The sequence below is a fragment of the Balaenoptera acutorostrata genome, chromosome 16, assembly GCF_949987535.1.
Source record: "Balaenoptera acutorostrata chromosome 16, mBalAcu1.1, whole genome shotgun sequence".
NCBI classification, from domain to species: domain Eukaryota; kingdom Metazoa; phylum Chordata; class Mammalia; order Artiodactyla; family Balaenopteridae; genus Balaenoptera; species Balaenoptera acutorostrata.
Window position 1 is genome coordinate 86,338,685 of NC_080079.1, and position 17,167 is coordinate 86,355,851.

Sequence of the window (17,167 nt, forward strand, 5' to 3'; positions counted from 1 at the left end):
AGCCTACATACTTTTGATTACATGGAAATATCCAGACATTTTTACTTTCAAATGCAACGTCTTCCCTATATGAAGCTAAGAGTTCTCATACTAAAATGTCTTTAGTCCAATTACCTTAATGAATGAAAACATTCTCTATTTTAAATTAATGGCATCAAAATACGTGCCAGAATATATCTATGACAGGTCAAAAGGGAAAAAACAAAACACCTCCTTTATTTAATTTTACACAGAAACATACACTTCACACCATTTACTGGGTGGCTATCTACTTTTAAAGCCAGCTAGTGGTTACAACTGCACAAGTTACGTGCCACCACAGCTACAGTTTACATACTTATTTTCCTGTACATAAGTCTTTAGGAGCAATCACAATATAAATTCAAGGGCAGGGGGGGAACCTGTATGTACTCAAATCAGACATAAAAGTTTTTCTACCTACCAGCTAAACCAATTTTCCCTATGGTTAACTTATCCAGGTCATACTGAGCAATGAAGTAAAAATCATTCATTCATTCATTCAACACTGTGTGCCTAGACCAGAAATTAGTATTAGCAATATTACAACACCATGATATACATTTTGGATTTACCTAAAGAATTATCCTAACAAAACTTAAAGAATCAAATACTACCAACTCAATATGAAACTTAAATGAAGAAACAGCTAAGCAGAAAAACATAGTTTTCATATTTAAGATACTTACATTTAGGACATATAAGATCTGCAAAGTAACTTTAATCTACAGGTAGTACAGTTTAGAACAGCTTAAAATCTGTATTACAAGGTTAGCTACTTCTCACTAAGTGACCATTAGAAAATTCCCCCAAATACAAACAAATTTACATGTTTGGTCTATGAAACACAATACTATGATTTTTTGTTCCTTTTGGGTACTGAAAAAACCTGATAACATTTTTTTTTTTTTCCCCGATGTGGACCATTTTTAAGTCTTTATTGAATTTGTTACAACATTGCCTCCATTCCATGTTCTTGGTCCTTTGGCCATGAGGCATGTGGGATCCCAGCTCCCCAACCAGGGATCGAATCTGCACCCCCTGCATTGGAAGGCCAAGTCCCAACCACTGGGCCACCAGGGAAGTCCTAAAACCTGGTACTTTTTTTTTTTTAATTGTAGAATGCTTTTTATTAGACAGAGAGTAATTTTCAAGTTAAAAAATAGATAACAATAATTGCCATACTTCTCATTTCTCTACAAGAAACTTTCAATCTGAGTTTTTGACAAGAGACTATTAGATAACAACTACTTTTCAAGTAACTTCACATTGATTCATTGTACTTCAAATAAAACATTTGCTGAGAACACTGTTCTTGTGAAAGAGATTTAAAATTATATTACATCACTCAGAAAGCAACTTGGTATGAGCATTTAGAAACTGTGTGCATTTGCTCCTTTCTATCCAATAATGAGTCCCCAAAGAACTCTTCAAGATTTTATCAAATTTAGTATTAATGGTAGCGGGAGGAAAGTTTTATAAGCGCTACAGAAAAATGTTCCATGATTATAAGTAAACCGCTTTTTTTCAATGTACACAAAATATCTTCATATTTCTCTACTGACATTAAAAAAACAGAGTTAGTGTCTTTCACCAAGGAACAGAAGTTTTTATTTGTGTGTGTGTGTTGCCTTTGTTGTTGTATCTGTGTTCTTCTTTTATGTTGCAATCAAGATGTAATTCAGTTCCTAGCATCCCTTCCTGAATTTTTGAATACTTCAGTTAATATTTTCCTTCCTTTATTATGACTTTACTTCTTCCCTGACTCTGTATTTGTTTCAAGCAATATATTAATATAAAGGAGATTGACTCAAAAGGATTCTTGTGTAAAAATAGAAATAATATTCTACAGGGGAAAAAGAATAACTGACCCAAGATCCAGAGATCCCAAGTGCGAATCTGTTAAGTGTCCATTCTCAGGAGCTCCAGAGCAGTTTCTATTTCATTTGAAACAGGACTGGGTCCTTGGTATGAAGATCTATCAGGTATAATATACTTCAACTTCTCATTCACTCAGCAAATATCTAACCTCTTATGCAACACAGCGCAAAGTTGAGTGCAAAATTCTGGGAATTTTATTCTCAAGAAGCAGACTCAAACACAAACATCACACTCTTAGATTTTAATCTGCAAGACTAAAGTCCAAGATAAAAGAAAAAAAAAGAGGACTTTGGAAAAGTGGAAACGTGGGCTTCCCTGGTGGCGCAGTGGTTGAGAAGCTGCCTGCCAATGCAGGGGACACGGGTTCGAGCCCTGGTCTGGGAAGATCCCACATGCCGCGGAGCAACCAGGCCCGTGAGCCACAACTACTGAGCCTGAGCGTCTGGAGCCTGTGCTCCACAACAAGAGAGGCCGCGATAGTGAGAGACCCGTGCACCGCGATGAAGAGTGGCCCCCACTTGCCACAACTAGAGAAAGCCCTTGCACAGAAACGAAGACCCAACACAGCCAAAAAATAAATAATAAATAAGTAATAAATAAATTAAAGAAATCACTATTAAAAAAAAAAACAACTGGAAACTTTTGCGGGAAAATAGATGATTGCATCCAAAATGAGGAATCCCAGTGGGGAGGTCTCTAACCAGATTAAAAATGATTTTCAACGACATTGCAAAATGTCACGGTAACCTGGAATGTTTTATGAAAACCTGATACATTTTTTAAAAATACTCACACTTTGGATAGGATTAGCCTGAAACAATGATGCAATCACATTAAGCTTCAAGGGAAGGTAGATGGGTAAGTGACTGAATGGATGGATAAATAAATAAGCAAGTAAAGGGCTGTTAAATTGTGCAAGGGAAGTAAAATGAGCAAAGTAAATCAATTTTTGCTCTATAATTAGCATGACAATATTATTCAAGGTTGAATATTATGCAACCCTACTTTTCTCAACTGTCAGCTTTCCTTCCATAATGCTATCAATCTTCTAGAAAGTTCCTCAAAAAGTAGGGCAGTAATAAACGTTTAACATGTATAACAAATCAAGAACCTTTCTAAACAATGGAGCTACAAAAAAGAAAACATGCTGAGGGCTCACAATATATTTTATGTATTTCAATTTAATCAACTATTTGGTCCTCCTGAATTAAAAGGGTTCAGATAAAGTCTTTTGTTGGTTAATGTAATTCCAAGATACCCCAGAAGATTTTTCAAGCCATTTTTTAAAAGTCACCAACAAAATAGGTGAAATTATATAAGCACAGCTGAGTAAAACTTCTACAAATTAAGCTCATTTACTTAAGAGATCACATAGTGATAGCGCTAAAACTCGCAGCAGGAAAAAGTACAGTAATTTTAGCCTTAATTTATTTGTATCAAATCATGGTCATATTGTAAAAGAATATTTTTGCTACCATGGTGTGGTGGGCAGAATAATGCCACCTCAAAGATGCTCATGTCCTAATCCATGAAATCTGTAACTATGTTAAACTCCATGCCAAGGGAGAATTAGGGTTCAGATGGAATTAAGGTTGTTAATTAGCAGATGGGGAGATTATCCTGGATTATCTGGGTGGGCCCAATATGATCACAAGGGCACTTAAAAGTGTAACGGGAAGCAGGAGAGTCAAGAGCGAGATGCGACTAGAGAAAAACAGAGAGACATAAACTGCTGGTTTTTAAGGAGGAAGAGGACCACGAGACAATGAATGTGGTCTGCTTCTAAAAATGAGACCTAGAGCCTCCAGAAAAGAACACAGTTCTAATCACACCTTGATTTTAGCCCATGGAGACCCAGAAGTTAGACTTGTCATCTCCAGAACCATTATAATAATCAATTCGTATTGTTTAAATCACCAAAGTTGTGATAATTAGTTAACAGTAGTATAGAAAATTAATGCATGTGGAAATTCCTCATATATAAGACCAAAAATAAGAATAACTGACTAACTTTTGAGACAAAGCATCCCCTACTTTCAAGTTCTGATAATTATCCTTCCAAATCATGTGCCATAAATACATACATATCTGAGATTCCTAATGAACTTGCAGTTTTTAAATTACATATATTTGTAACCAAAAAACAAACACAAAAGTAATTGATAAAGCTCCTTTGGGCTTGATTTATTCTGCAGTAACAAAAGTCTACAAGGCAAATTGCATTTTGGTGATGCTAAACTGTCCCAAGTTTAACTTAGAAAATATGAATGCAAAAAAAGAAATATAAGAAAGTTTGGGAGTAACTCTAAATCTGTAGGTTCCAGGCTAAAAAACTCAGATTACACTGTAACAACCTAAGTTGTTTAAGTAAAGACTGTTAAAGGAAAACTGTCAAAGGTTCACATAGTTATAGTTCAAAACACATTTTTGCGGTAAAATTTGTATGTAGGAAATGCACAGATATTAAGTGCACAATTCAGTGAGTTTTGACATATGTATGCACCCATGTAATCATCAAGATGCAAAACGTTTCCATCATCTGAGGAAACTCCTTCCTGTTCTTTCCAGTTGATTCCCTCCATCCATGTATACTTTTCATTTTTAAATACCCAATTTATTATCTTGCCTTTTCAAACATGGTATGTGTAAACCCCCCTCCTTATACCATTTAAATCCCCATACAAAAAAGTAATTTTTTAATATATTTAACTTCGATAACTTGACTGTTGCCAATGACATTCGTAATTTAAAACTATACTTCCCAATTTTCATGTATCTACTAAAACAAAACACAAAATTTTTAGGAAAACACAAAATATGTTTGTTTTGAAACAATTTAAAAATGCTGACCCATAATCTAACTATCTTCCACATAAAGCCAAGACTATAACATATCAGAGTAAAAGGAGAAAAAATAAAATCAGCACATGCTTTTTACACAAACTTATTGAATTGCCACAATTTGTAGAACCATTAAGAAATGTTTGGGTTGTTTTTTTTTTAAGGAAGATTCTCTTTTTCTTCTTTTCAACGAGAATAACCAACCAGAATCTCCAAAATTACCTCTATTCTGCAAACATATTTTGCAGTATCAAGTCGACATTAATACACGCCGCAAGAAACCGTATCACTGACTACATTCATGAAACAGGGGTTAGCAAAAACTCCAACAAAAGTATTAAGATACATATGTACATGTAAATTCGGAATTGTAAACCTGCATATAAACAAAAAGAAGAAAGTTCCCAAATTTTAAATATCCACTGAAAAATTAAATACCCCACAGTATTACCAATAAATTTCATGGATTATGTATTCATAAGTCAATCTTTCAAAGCCTAGTCAATGTCTTGCCTCTCCTTGGCTCCCTAACTCCAACATGTCCCCCAGTGAAAACGTTATTGGAACACTAACAGCATATCCCGTCTCAGAATCTTGCACACTCCTACACTACTGAAAGAAAACACTGGCAGTATCACAAGTAAGGGAAAGCAAGCAAAGAAAAAGACACTTTAAGGTTCTGCAGAGTCTTAAACGTTTTAACTTACAATATTTCTTGCTTCATTTAAAATCATATAAAACCCAGGAATGGGTGACTTTAAAGCACTATTCCCTTCTAACAAAAAAACACAACACTATGGAAAAAACAAACGGAAGGAAAGAAGGGAGGGAGGGAGAGAGAGGTTAATTTCCATGGCCCTCCAAACCAAAAGTTTTCATTTTCATCGTTTTCTGTTAGAAATCCAAGCATCTACTGTAGAAAAAGGTTGAATCAGGGCACCCGCCACCGCCCGGGCCTTTGCCTCGAAAACACACACGAATCCCAGGACAGACTGGAAAACCAGAGATCTGTCTCCTTCCTTTTCTCCCTCCCCTTCAGCAACCTTAAGGGATAAGTTTTCAGTCTCCAACGCCTGCACTGTTAAGACTTTCACACAGAGAGGCAGGTGAAGCTGGCCCCCTACCGCCATGAGCGAGGGGTCCGCCCCCACCCCCACCCCCACCCCCACCCGCCCGCGCAGTACCCGGCTGGCAGCCCCGCCTTTTCCGTAAGGTCTCCGCGGCCGCCGGGGCGCCGCAGGGGAAGCCGCGGCCGAATCCCTCCCGGATAGCGGCCAAAGGGCCCGGGCGGGCGCCGGGGAGTCCCAAGGGGGTCACCGCCCCCGCTGGGGAAGCTCCTCGCGGGGAGGAGGCGATCCTGGCAGCGCACGTGGGCAAACCCGCCCAGAGCGCAGGAGAGGGGCGTGACCGCCAGTTGGCCGGACTGAGCCAGGTGCCAGAGGTAACCCCACAAGGTGCGGCTGCGAGACCAAGGGGTGGGGCTGCGGCCGCGGGCGGGAGACTGAGGGGAGTTTGCTTTCTTACCGCCAGGTCGGGATTGCGGCTGTCCCTATGTGACACTGCTCGGATAACCCCCGCTCGCCAGCCCCGCCAGCAGCGTCCGCTCTCCCCGCGCTCCGGCTGCGCCTCTTCGCCAACCGCCAGGCACAGGAACCGCTTCCCCACCAGCTCCGGCCGCGTCTCCACCGCCATAGCCGTCGCTGCCGAAGTGGCCGCTGCCTCCTCAGCTGCCAGGAAATCACCGAAACCCCGCTCCTACCGGCCGCCCATGCCGAGGACAGCTGACCTAGGGAAGGCGGCGGCCCCGCGAGCGAGCGCGCGCAGGCTCGGGGGCGCACCGGCCGCTCTGCCCAGAAGGGCACAGCGACCTCGGTCTCTCACAGTCCTCAACACTCCCCTGGACTCCCCGACTTGCAGCCTCTGTCTGCAGTTCCACAAATAAAAGAAAGAAACGCACAGAAATTTCCACACGGCCGTCTCAGGCCCCGAGGCAGCGCCGGCCGCTACTGCCACCGCGCCGCGGCCAGTACTACTCCGCCTCCCCATCCACTAGCGTGATTGAGGGAGCGCCGCGCGTCTCCTTCCGCCGGCGCGGGCTGGGGGAGGGAGCCGCGGGAGAGGGTCGGAGGAACCACCGCAGACGGAAAGTAGTGCCCGACGCTGCAGCAGCGTCTGCGGGACCAGCCAGGATAAAAAAAGAGAGAGTGGGGCGGGAGAAGGGAGTGCAGTCCTTCAGAAACGTAGTGTTTGACGTCCACCTCTCTACTCGTCGCTCCCTGAGAAGTAGGGGAGTTGGGGGTGAGGTGAAAGTGAAGTGTGCTGGTTCCACTCTGGGTCACAAAACAAACTCAAGGTTAAAAGCCGCATCTCCAGAGTGATGTTTTTCAGAACACATGGCGCCTGCAGTCTGAGTTAGCCTCAATTTTGCCTGAATTAACAGTCCCGTAGTCCCAGCAGCAAAACAGAGCAACACTTTCAACTGAAAACTAAGCCCACAGAACTCGGTCACGACAGAAACACAGTCCACGACTTTAAATGAAAATGAAGATAACACTGTCATCCTTTCATTCTTCCTGTTTTGGGGCGATGCTCATTACGGGTTTGAGCTATTCAGAGATTTACACCTCGCTACTGCTTTATTGTAAGAAAGCCAAACATCCGGTTGAGGGCTTTCTGTCAACATTCTTAAAATTCACAGTCTCTGCACCAATTTGAGTACTTTTAGTACTAGTACGTACGCGAAACTCACTGATCGGATAATAAAAACAGGGAAAGGCTTCGGATTCAGTTGTTAGAAAATACCGTGGAAAGAAAAGGATTTTAGCCAATCATAGTTCAGGAAAATAAATTATGTTTACTTCCCGTCCAATCATAACAGGACTTTGTAACCCATACACGTACAGATCTCCAACTTAGAACAATTACTCCTTCTTTGATCTAACCCTTCAATTCTTCTAAACCAAACCTCTATAGATGTCGGTGAGAAGTTCGATTTCAGACATGTATTATAGTGTTTTTTAAAAGGTAGTTTTCAAAATCCCAGTTGTGGGGTTTTTTCACGGCCACTAGTGATTACATCAACTCCCAAAATTCTTCTAGTCCAATAAAAACTTTTTCTAAATTTCGGTTTCTTAAAGATTTTTCTAAGCCTCCACCAAAAAAAAGTTACCTTTTAAAGGAATTTACACTAGAAATTTGAATATTTAAAATAGACATAAGGCTTTTATCTGCTTTCTTACAACACCCAAGCTGAGCTGTTTGAAATAGAAAATACATGGCAGAAGCTAACAGGTTAAAAACCACAATTACAAGACAGATTTTAATCATCATTGTCTAATTTTGCTACTCTAAAGACCAAATGTAGAACTGTAATAGATAACAAAGGAAAACCATATCTAGAAATGCATAATGGCAAGTTGAGAGAAAAATTTAATTTTACTTGTGCCATCTTATTTCCAAGTCCACTCTTTTAGTACATACTGTATAATACTTAGCAAATTACCTTGAGAACTACAGACTAAGATTTCTAAAGTCTCAATGTGGATTAAGGAGCCAGTAAAATAACCTGCTGAAAATAATCTAACATGTGGAAAGAGAAAAAAACAGAGTAAGAAGATCTAAATTCAGATACCAATTTATCAATGACTTGCTTTGTGATCTCTGGCATGACACAATTGCTACAACTGAAATTGCCTGCTTCCTAATCTCAGTGATAGTCTGGGAGCAAGTGAGAAAATATAAAGTCGTTTGAGAAAAGAGATGCAAATAACACTATTATCACATAAATACCATTCACTAAATTATATTTTTAGAGTCTAGGTTGTCCTGTTGCCTTACATAAAACTGCCAGCTGATTTTAATTTTGTAGGCAAGCTCCTCTAAATGGACCCTAGGAACCCTCTCTATATGTAGAATGCTGTCCTTTCAAGTGCTCTGAAAAGCATGTCAATCAACCAAATCAATCAAAACATTTCAAATGCCAAAACAAAAAGTTTTTCAGAAGGCCATATATCTTCATAACATTTTCAAACATCTTATATTCTTAGAACTATATTCCAGATAGCAGTCTACGAATCCCTTGACTACAACCAGTACCTAGGGTTCAATGACAACAACAACAAATCACTAATGTGTGGATGTTTTGCTTTTGGAGAAACTTGAAGTGCATTTTTTTAAGTGTAAAATAAAACGGCCTTAAAGGATTTTTGTTTGTTTGCTGGCATTTTTTTGCTTTGTTTCAGGGAGTACAGTTGACCCTTGAACAACATGGGATTGAACCGTGGGTCCACTTACATGCAGGCTTTTTTCCCTTTAAGTACTACTGTAGTACTACCCCCATCCAGTTGGTTGAATCCACAGATGCAGAACCTCTGACACTGAAAGCCGACTGTAAAGTCATACTCAGATCTTCTACTGCACTGGGGATCAGCGCCCCTAACCCCCGAGTTGTTCAATAGTCAACTGTACTTACATTATTTTTGCCAGCAACTCATAACTGTAAATAACATGGAATAAAAATAAATTTAAAGTCAGACTAGAAACCTTAAAATATTTGTTTGTTCAGTTGGTTTCCTTACATCCTTTACTTTCATAAAGATCCTCAGAAAATGCCAGGATTAGTAACTGTAAAGAAAAGAAGTTATAATACTATAGTTGTAAGTTATAGTACTTCACTATATAGATGAAGACAGTGACACAGAAGTACTTAAAATAACTAAGTTTACAGAAGCTGAAAATTTAGATATATAGACTAGATCTTCTACTCTTTCCATCCCCAAATCCAAATATGTACATTAAATATATCCACACACACACATACACATCAATTCAGGCAAATTTCGTACATCCAATTATCTTAATCTATATACAAGATAAAATGGGGGATTGTTTTGTTTTTTAAAAGTCTACAAAAATTTATTTATAAAATCTACTTGGTTTATTAAAAAACCTGACTTATAAAGGAAGACAATGTATTCATTACAATGATAAGTGCCACAATTACCCACTTAATTATCAATAATTAGTAGTTCATCAAATTTAGTTTTATAAACAACTAGTTATTAATTTTTTACTTTTTCACTTGGTTTAACTATAGAAAGGGCCAACTTTCTGCTCTAACACATACCAGTATCCTGCATCACTATAGGTATATATTTTAAACATCACAGATAAAACAAATAGGTAAAAAAGTTTAGTGCATGTACAGACAGTCCCCAACTTAAGGATGGATCGATGTAGAATTTTTCAACTTTAGGACAATGTGAAAACAATATGCATTCAGTAGAAACCTTACTTTGAATTCTGAATTTTAATCTTTTCCCAGGCTAGTAAGGGTGGTACGATACTCCCTCTTGATGCTGAGCAATGGCAGCAAGCTGCAGCTCCTAGTCAAGCCATGCAATCACAATGGTTAACAGCTGATATACACTTACAACCATTCTGTTTTTCACTTCAGTAACGGATTCAATCAATTACATGAGATATGCAGCACTTTATTATAAAATATGTTATGTGATATTAATATATCAATATTACATGATATTGCCCAACTGTAGGCTAATGTAAGTATACTAAGCATGCTGAAGGTAGGCAAGGCTAAGCTATGATGTTCTGAAGATTAGGTGTATTAAATGCATTTTCAACTTAGGATATTTTCAACTTCTGATGGGTTTATCTAGAGGTAACCCTACCGTAAGCCAAGTAAGATCTGTATCTTGTAATAATATTAGCCACAATATTTGTGAGACACTTACTATGTGCCAGACACTATGCGAAGTACTTTACACATGTAATCGCATGTAAATAAATCTTTATTTTAAAGATGAAGAAGATGAGGTTTACAGAAGTTTAATTAGTTATTTGCCTGGGAATACACATTAAGGAACTGGAATTCAAAACCAGACCTTATGATTCAAAGCCTCTGTATTATGCTAAAAAGTAACTTAAATGAAACAAGAAGGTCAGTTGCCAAGTTGTTTCCTCCTTATTTAACACAGATTATCCATAACTGATTTGTTTATTTTACACTTACTATGTGTCTCACATCCTGCAAGGTTCTGGAGATAGGGCCTCTGTCCTTAAGAAGTTCAGTCTATCTGGAAAGACAGACAATAGAAATGCCTTGGTTTGTTTAATATTTAAGGAAGTATTCCTGGAATGGAATACAAGGTAAGTTTACTGCATTTTAACAAATAATTTTCAAATCTATTATAATTTGGAGGCTTTTATTTACTGCCAAATGTAAAGACTGGATTGGGTTATGAGCTCAGACTATATGAGTATATCTAGGAACTGTGGAAGCCAATGTTAAAATGAAGAAAGCCAGGAGTTTCAACTGAATTCTGCAAACGGAAGACCAAGAATAGAATGGAATATAAATTTGTTATCATGCTTATTATTAAACCTTAACTAATACTTATCTAGGTATTTCCCTAAGCACTTATTTAAACTGAATTCCTCAACCACATTTATGATAATGATAAAGTAACTCAAATGTCACTTCCTTAAGGAAGCCATCTGATTCCAAGACTATCAAATCCCCAATTATGGATTTTCAAAACTTTTCCCATTTGTCTTAGTACTTATCACGATTGTATTTATAACATTTATTGTGTAAAAGACTGTTTTATATTTGTCTCCCTTGGCAGACTATAAGCTCCATAAAAGCAAGGACAATTTATCTTGTTCATAACAATACTCCCAGCATCCACTAAGACTTGAGCAGAATAGACACTCAATACATGTTATTGAATTAACGAATGAACATCGCAAAAAATGTACCTTTTTCTAAATCCAACCCAACTAAGAGGAACTTAGAATCTCTCAATTGAGGGTCATAAACAAGAGTTCATGTTCTTTCCACAGGGTTATTCATCACCTTTAAAACAATGTCTTACATATATTATCTCATTTCATCATGGAAGTACAATGTAAAGCCTTCATAAAACTTGAGCTTCACCAGAAAAGCAAGGTGGTTCCTGAGGATAATTTCTAAAGAAGAGATACAGAGAAAGGGTTACAACTCACAAGAAAAACTTTCACTGTTACCAAATTACCAATTTAATGCAAACCCCAAAATGATCCTATAAGTATATATGCTAAACACCAGTCTATTCTTGGTATTCCAAAGAGAACAGTCTCAAATAATGTCTTTGATGGAGGTAACACACAAACATAACTTTCTGACTGTCTTCTTGATGCCACGTGGAAGGAGCAAGAGGGAGAAAGACGAAAAGAGGGTGAAAAGAAAGGAAGGAAGGAGAAATAAAGAAATCTCTACTGGGCCTCCACATTTGTTACCTAGTTTCCAATTCAAATTCTGGATGTGCTGGAACCCACCACTTCTTTTCAACATTTCTCTATTAAAAATGAGACTTCAAATATGATTTTCAATGATAATTTTTTTAATTTAGAAAGAATGAACATAATAGCACTGAAAATTTCTCATTGTAGAATGAGCAACTATAAGAAAAAGAATAAATGAAAAGTTGCCATTGAGCATACAGCAAGAGTCTTCCCGGGGTGTCCCATAGGACTTCTTGTTTGTCACCCCTCACACAAATGCTTCCACTATTAACTACCATTAAAATATGCATATGCTAGATGGCAGTTTGCACTTTTCATCTTCAATTGTTACATTAGCTCCTTCATTTATCAACAGGTCAGGTTCCTAAAGGGTTATGTATTATTCTCACAAGCCTTCACTATTACCACGTGTGTCAGTAGTGGCAAAGCTAAAAGTCCCAAAGAATGGCTCTGTTTATATCCATTAAAGTTAATTAAGTAAAAAAGCGTCTATACTTGTATTTAAAACTACAAATGAGGTAAAGTCAAAGTAAAACCTAAGCTAAAAAGTGGCCCGGGAAATCCCACATGCCGCGAAGCAACTAAGCCCTTTCACCACAACTACTGAAGCCGTTACGCCTAGAGCCCGTACTCCGCAACAAGAGAAGCCCCCGCCCACCGCAACTAGAGAAAGCCCACGCACAGCAACGGAGACCCAACGCAGCCAAATAAATAAATAAATAAAGTAATACTGACTCAAAATCACAGCATGCTTATTACTCCACTGAAGTTCCTCCCCACAGATGAAACTTCACGGTCAAGTACACACAGCTCTGAGGCACATTTCTTAAATTAATGGCATCTGGCTTCAAAGAAACAAAACCAAAACAAAACAAGACCTAGAAGTGAAATACGGGAAATCTTTAGTCATTCTTTTCTTTGGCATATTCTAGAAAAAGCCACATGATTACATATAATGAGATTTATAACATACTACAAAACATAAATATCCAATAAAAATAAGTTACTCTATATAAAGGAAAGCATTGTCTTCTGGCTCCACGTGTGCTTCACTATTACATATAATTTATTTATTCAATTAAAGCGTGTATAAAATAGTGTTCCAATTCCAAGGCCTATGTTCACAGAAGCTCAGTATTTGGAGGCCCCTAGATTTTTTCTTTAAAAATCAAAATTGACACACATAAAAAAGAGACCTGGAAAAAACTTTAACTACAAACTTAAAATTCAAATCAACGTCCCCAAAACATTCTGCTACTTCAGGGCACATTTTGATATTATTTAAGATTAAATGGCCAAGAGAAATATTCAGAAAACTAGCCAACTTCTCTTTTCACAAAGTATGCAAAAACACTTAGGTTAAAACTGGTCAATCTCCATGCCATAGAGCCATTTACAAACGGGTATTTTAAGATATATATCACAAATATAGCAAACTTAAAATTATCAGTCACATAATGTAATTTAATGAAAGAGCAAGAGTCACCGAAGTCTAAGTTACTTCTACTGCTAACTACTGTACACTTTGGGCAAACCCCTCTGCTTCTCTAGGAATCATACATAAAAAGTAGAGGCTAACATAATCTATAAAGTTCCTAAAAATTTGCTTCTAAAGCTTCTGAATAATCCAGCAAGCAGCAAAGTACACTCTCCTGATACATGCTAGGTTCAAACCTGAAAAATGTTAAAGGATTGACAAAAGTAATTTTGCTTAGGAAAACAAATGTTTTTAGCCAGAAAGTTTCTATCTCAAAGCTCTCACAGAAGATATACATATCAATCATTTAATACATACAAACTTAATAATACAGACCAAAAGACTTCCCAATTAAACAACAGTTTTTAAACATCCTTGTAGAATCGCTTCTTTCCTCTTCTCTCCAAATTTGCTCTTAAAACTATCATATTAAAATAACCTAGCAGAACTAACTCCAAATGGAGGAATTTTTGAGGTACTTTGCATTACAAGTAACCTTTATATTAGAAACCTCTGCCTTGCATGCCTTTATATTCTTCCTTGTTTATAATGGCTAAAAATCCATTTTTCAATTATTCTAAATTACAAAAATTATCTTAAAATCAATTGTTTCATTTGCTTTTCACAGCTAAATTTTCACGGATGTTTCTTTCCCCACTTGCACTTTGTTTTTGATATTCACTAGTTTTAAGTTTTTACACAAATATGCTAAAATCTTTGTTTTGACCTTAAGCCATGCTTAGAAAATACATAGGTATTCTTCTGTATTTTCTTCTGGTAGTTTTATGATTCAAATTTTTATAATTCCCTCAAATTAGAGGCTAATATCTACCCCTGAGAGAGGGACAGGAAATCATCCTGGCCCCAAACAATAAAGGTCTACTATTATCAGGGGAAAAGCAGGATTACTGAGAAGAGAAGGAAACAGAGCCTGTCTAAAACTAATGCTGATCTAGGACAAAAAATAAGGCCCGATGCCCTCCACCACAAAGCTCGAGTTCCCAGGGCCCTAGCCTACCACAACGCAAATGAGCTCCCAGTAATAAGTAACAGCACTCTACTAGTAGAGAAGGAACAAAAGAGTACAGAGAGAGCCTCTCTGATTCTCAGATATACAAGTAAGGCTTAAACATAGAGGTGGAGTAAAAATATTGAGTTAAACTTTACAGCAAACCAACTCTCACCTTAAGCATGAGGTGATGATAGAAGTATTTACAGTTGACGATACACTGAAGGTAACCAGAGCAACAACAAAAAAACATAAATCCTCATCAACTTCAAGCAAGACTGATTCAATCCCCCATGTCAACAGCTTAATGGAATAAGAGTCATGCCTACTTCTTGGCATAAATACTGTATACTTATATCTCCATTACCGTGCCAATGATAGCTGGCATTCAATCAAAAATTATAAGCCTAGCCATGGGGGTGACTTCCCTGATCACCAAGGCAGTGCCTGCATGTTGGGTTACCATTACCTGTTCTATAAATCATACAAAAACATCTATTTTTGAAATTGAAATGCTGAAAACGAGAACTGCAGTAACAAATTTTAAAAGCCTTTGGCCAGCTCATCAGGCTTAACACAGCTGAGGAAAGAATCAATAACCTTGAAGACAGGTCAAAAGAAATTACCAAAGCTGAAACTAAACAGGAAAAAAAAAAAAAAGTGGGAAAAAAATCTACACAAATAGAACAGGAGGGAAAGTCTCAAATTCATTTTATGAGGTAAGCATTACCCTGGATACCAAAATCAGACAAAGAAATTACGAGAAAAGAAAACTCATTATCCCTCATACATGCAAAAATCCTCAACAAAATATTAGCAAATCAAATTCAGTAATTTATAAAAAGGATAACACACCACAACCAATGCAGGTTTATTCCAGGAATGCAGGTTGATTCAACATTGAAAGATCAATCAGTATAATTCAACAGATCAACAGACTAAAGAAGAAAAATATGATAGCATCAACAAATGCAAAAAATACACATTTGAGAAAATCCAACCCTCATTCCTCACAAAATTCTCAGCCAATCAGGAAGAGAAGGGCACTTAAACAACCTGATAAAATGCATCTACTAAAAAATTACTGCTAACATCATATTTAACAGTAAAAGACTAAATGTTTTCCCCCAAAGATTCAGAACAAGGAAAGGACATCAGCTGTCACCATTCCTATTCAATAACAACATACTCAAAGTCCTAGAAAGTGCAATAAGAGAAAAGAAATAAAAGGCATACAGACTGGAAAGAGAAGAAATAAGCCTGCCTCTATTTGCAAATGGCATGATTGTCTATATAGAAAATCATAAAGAACCTTCAAAAAAGCTTCTAGAACTTTAATAAATGAGTTTAGCAAGGTTGCAGGATACAAGATCAATATGCAAACATCAATTATGTCTCCATACACTAGAAACAAAAAGTTAGAAATCCAAATTTAAAACCAGTACCATTTACAATAGCACCCAAAGAAATAAAAATATGTATAAATGTAATAAAATATGTACAAGCTCTCCATGCTGAAAACTACAAAGTACTGATGAATGAAAGAAGACCTAAATAAGTGAAGAGATATACCATAAACGTGTATTAGAAGACTCTATTAGCCCCAAGTTGATCTACAAACTCAAAGTAATCTCAATCAAAATACCAGCAAATTTTTTGATGCTGGCAATCAACGAGTTGATTCTAAAATCAATAAGTTAAGGTAAAGAAACTGGAACAGGGGCTTCCCTGGTGGCGCAGTGGTTAAGAATCCACCTGCCAATGCAGGGGACACAGGTTCGAGCCCTGGTCCGGGAAGATCCCACATGCCACGGAGCAACTAAGCCTGTGCGCCACAACTACTGAGCCCGCACTTTAGAGCCTGCGAGCCACAACTACTGAAGCCCGCGTGCCTAGAGCCCGTGCTCCACAACAAGGGAAGGCACCGCAAGAGAAGCCCGCGCATCACAACGTAACCCCCGCTCGCTGCAACTAGAGAGAAAGCCCGCGCACAGCAACGAAGACCCAATGCAGCCAAAAATAAACAAATAAAAATAAATTTTAAAAAAATTGAAAAAAGAAAAAAAGAAACCAGAACAACCAAAACAATTTTGTTTCACAACAATTTTGAAAATAAAAAACTAAAAGACTCATAGTATCTTACCTCAGGACTATACTGTAAAGCTTCATTAATCAACTCAGCATGACATAAGCAAAAGAGTAAACAGATAGATGAATAGAACAAAATGGAGAGTCCAGAAACAGACTCATACATATATAGTCAATTGATAGACAAACGTAAAAAAGTAATTCAATGGAGAAAGGATAATCCCTTCAACAAATAGTGCTAGAGCAATTAGACATTCATACACCAAAAAAAGAACCTTGATCCATCTCTCATACCATACACTAAAATTAATTCAAAATGAATCAAAAACCTAAATGTAAAATATTTGAAAAGCTAAAAAACTTTTAGAAACACAGAAAATTCTCATGACATTGAGTTAGACAAAGATTTCTTAAAATCCATAAAACCCATAAAATTAAAAATTAAACATTGTTGAAATTAAAAATTCCTCTCCAAAGGTCACAGACTAGGAGAAAATATTTGCAAAACACATATGTGATAAAGGATTGGTATCCAGAAAATTTAGAGA

At 37.4% G+C, this 17,167-nt stretch overlaps 1 protein-coding gene across 5 annotated transcripts in view; it reads right to left on the reverse strand.

Moving 5' to 3' along the window:
* The window catches only part of JMJD1C (jumonji domain containing 1C), a 322,989-nt gene that overhangs the window by 252,746 nt on the left and 53,076 nt on the right, over nt 1-17,167 (reverse strand). For 2 of the 5 annotated variants that reach the window (XM_007170857.3, XM_007170854.3), the window contains exon 1: nt 6,265-6,707. The exons of 1 other annotated variant lie outside the window; for it this stretch is intronic. In XM_007170857.3, coding sequence (XP_007170919.2) covers nt 6,265-6,432 — 168 coding nt within the window. In that variant the 5' untranslated portion in view covers nt 6,433-6,707. Of the gene's footprint in view, nt 1-6,264; nt 6,709-10,771; nt 10,812-17,167 lie in introns of those variants that run through there. 2 more of the 5 variants (XM_057530830.1, XM_007170856.3) reach the window with 2 other exon arrangements.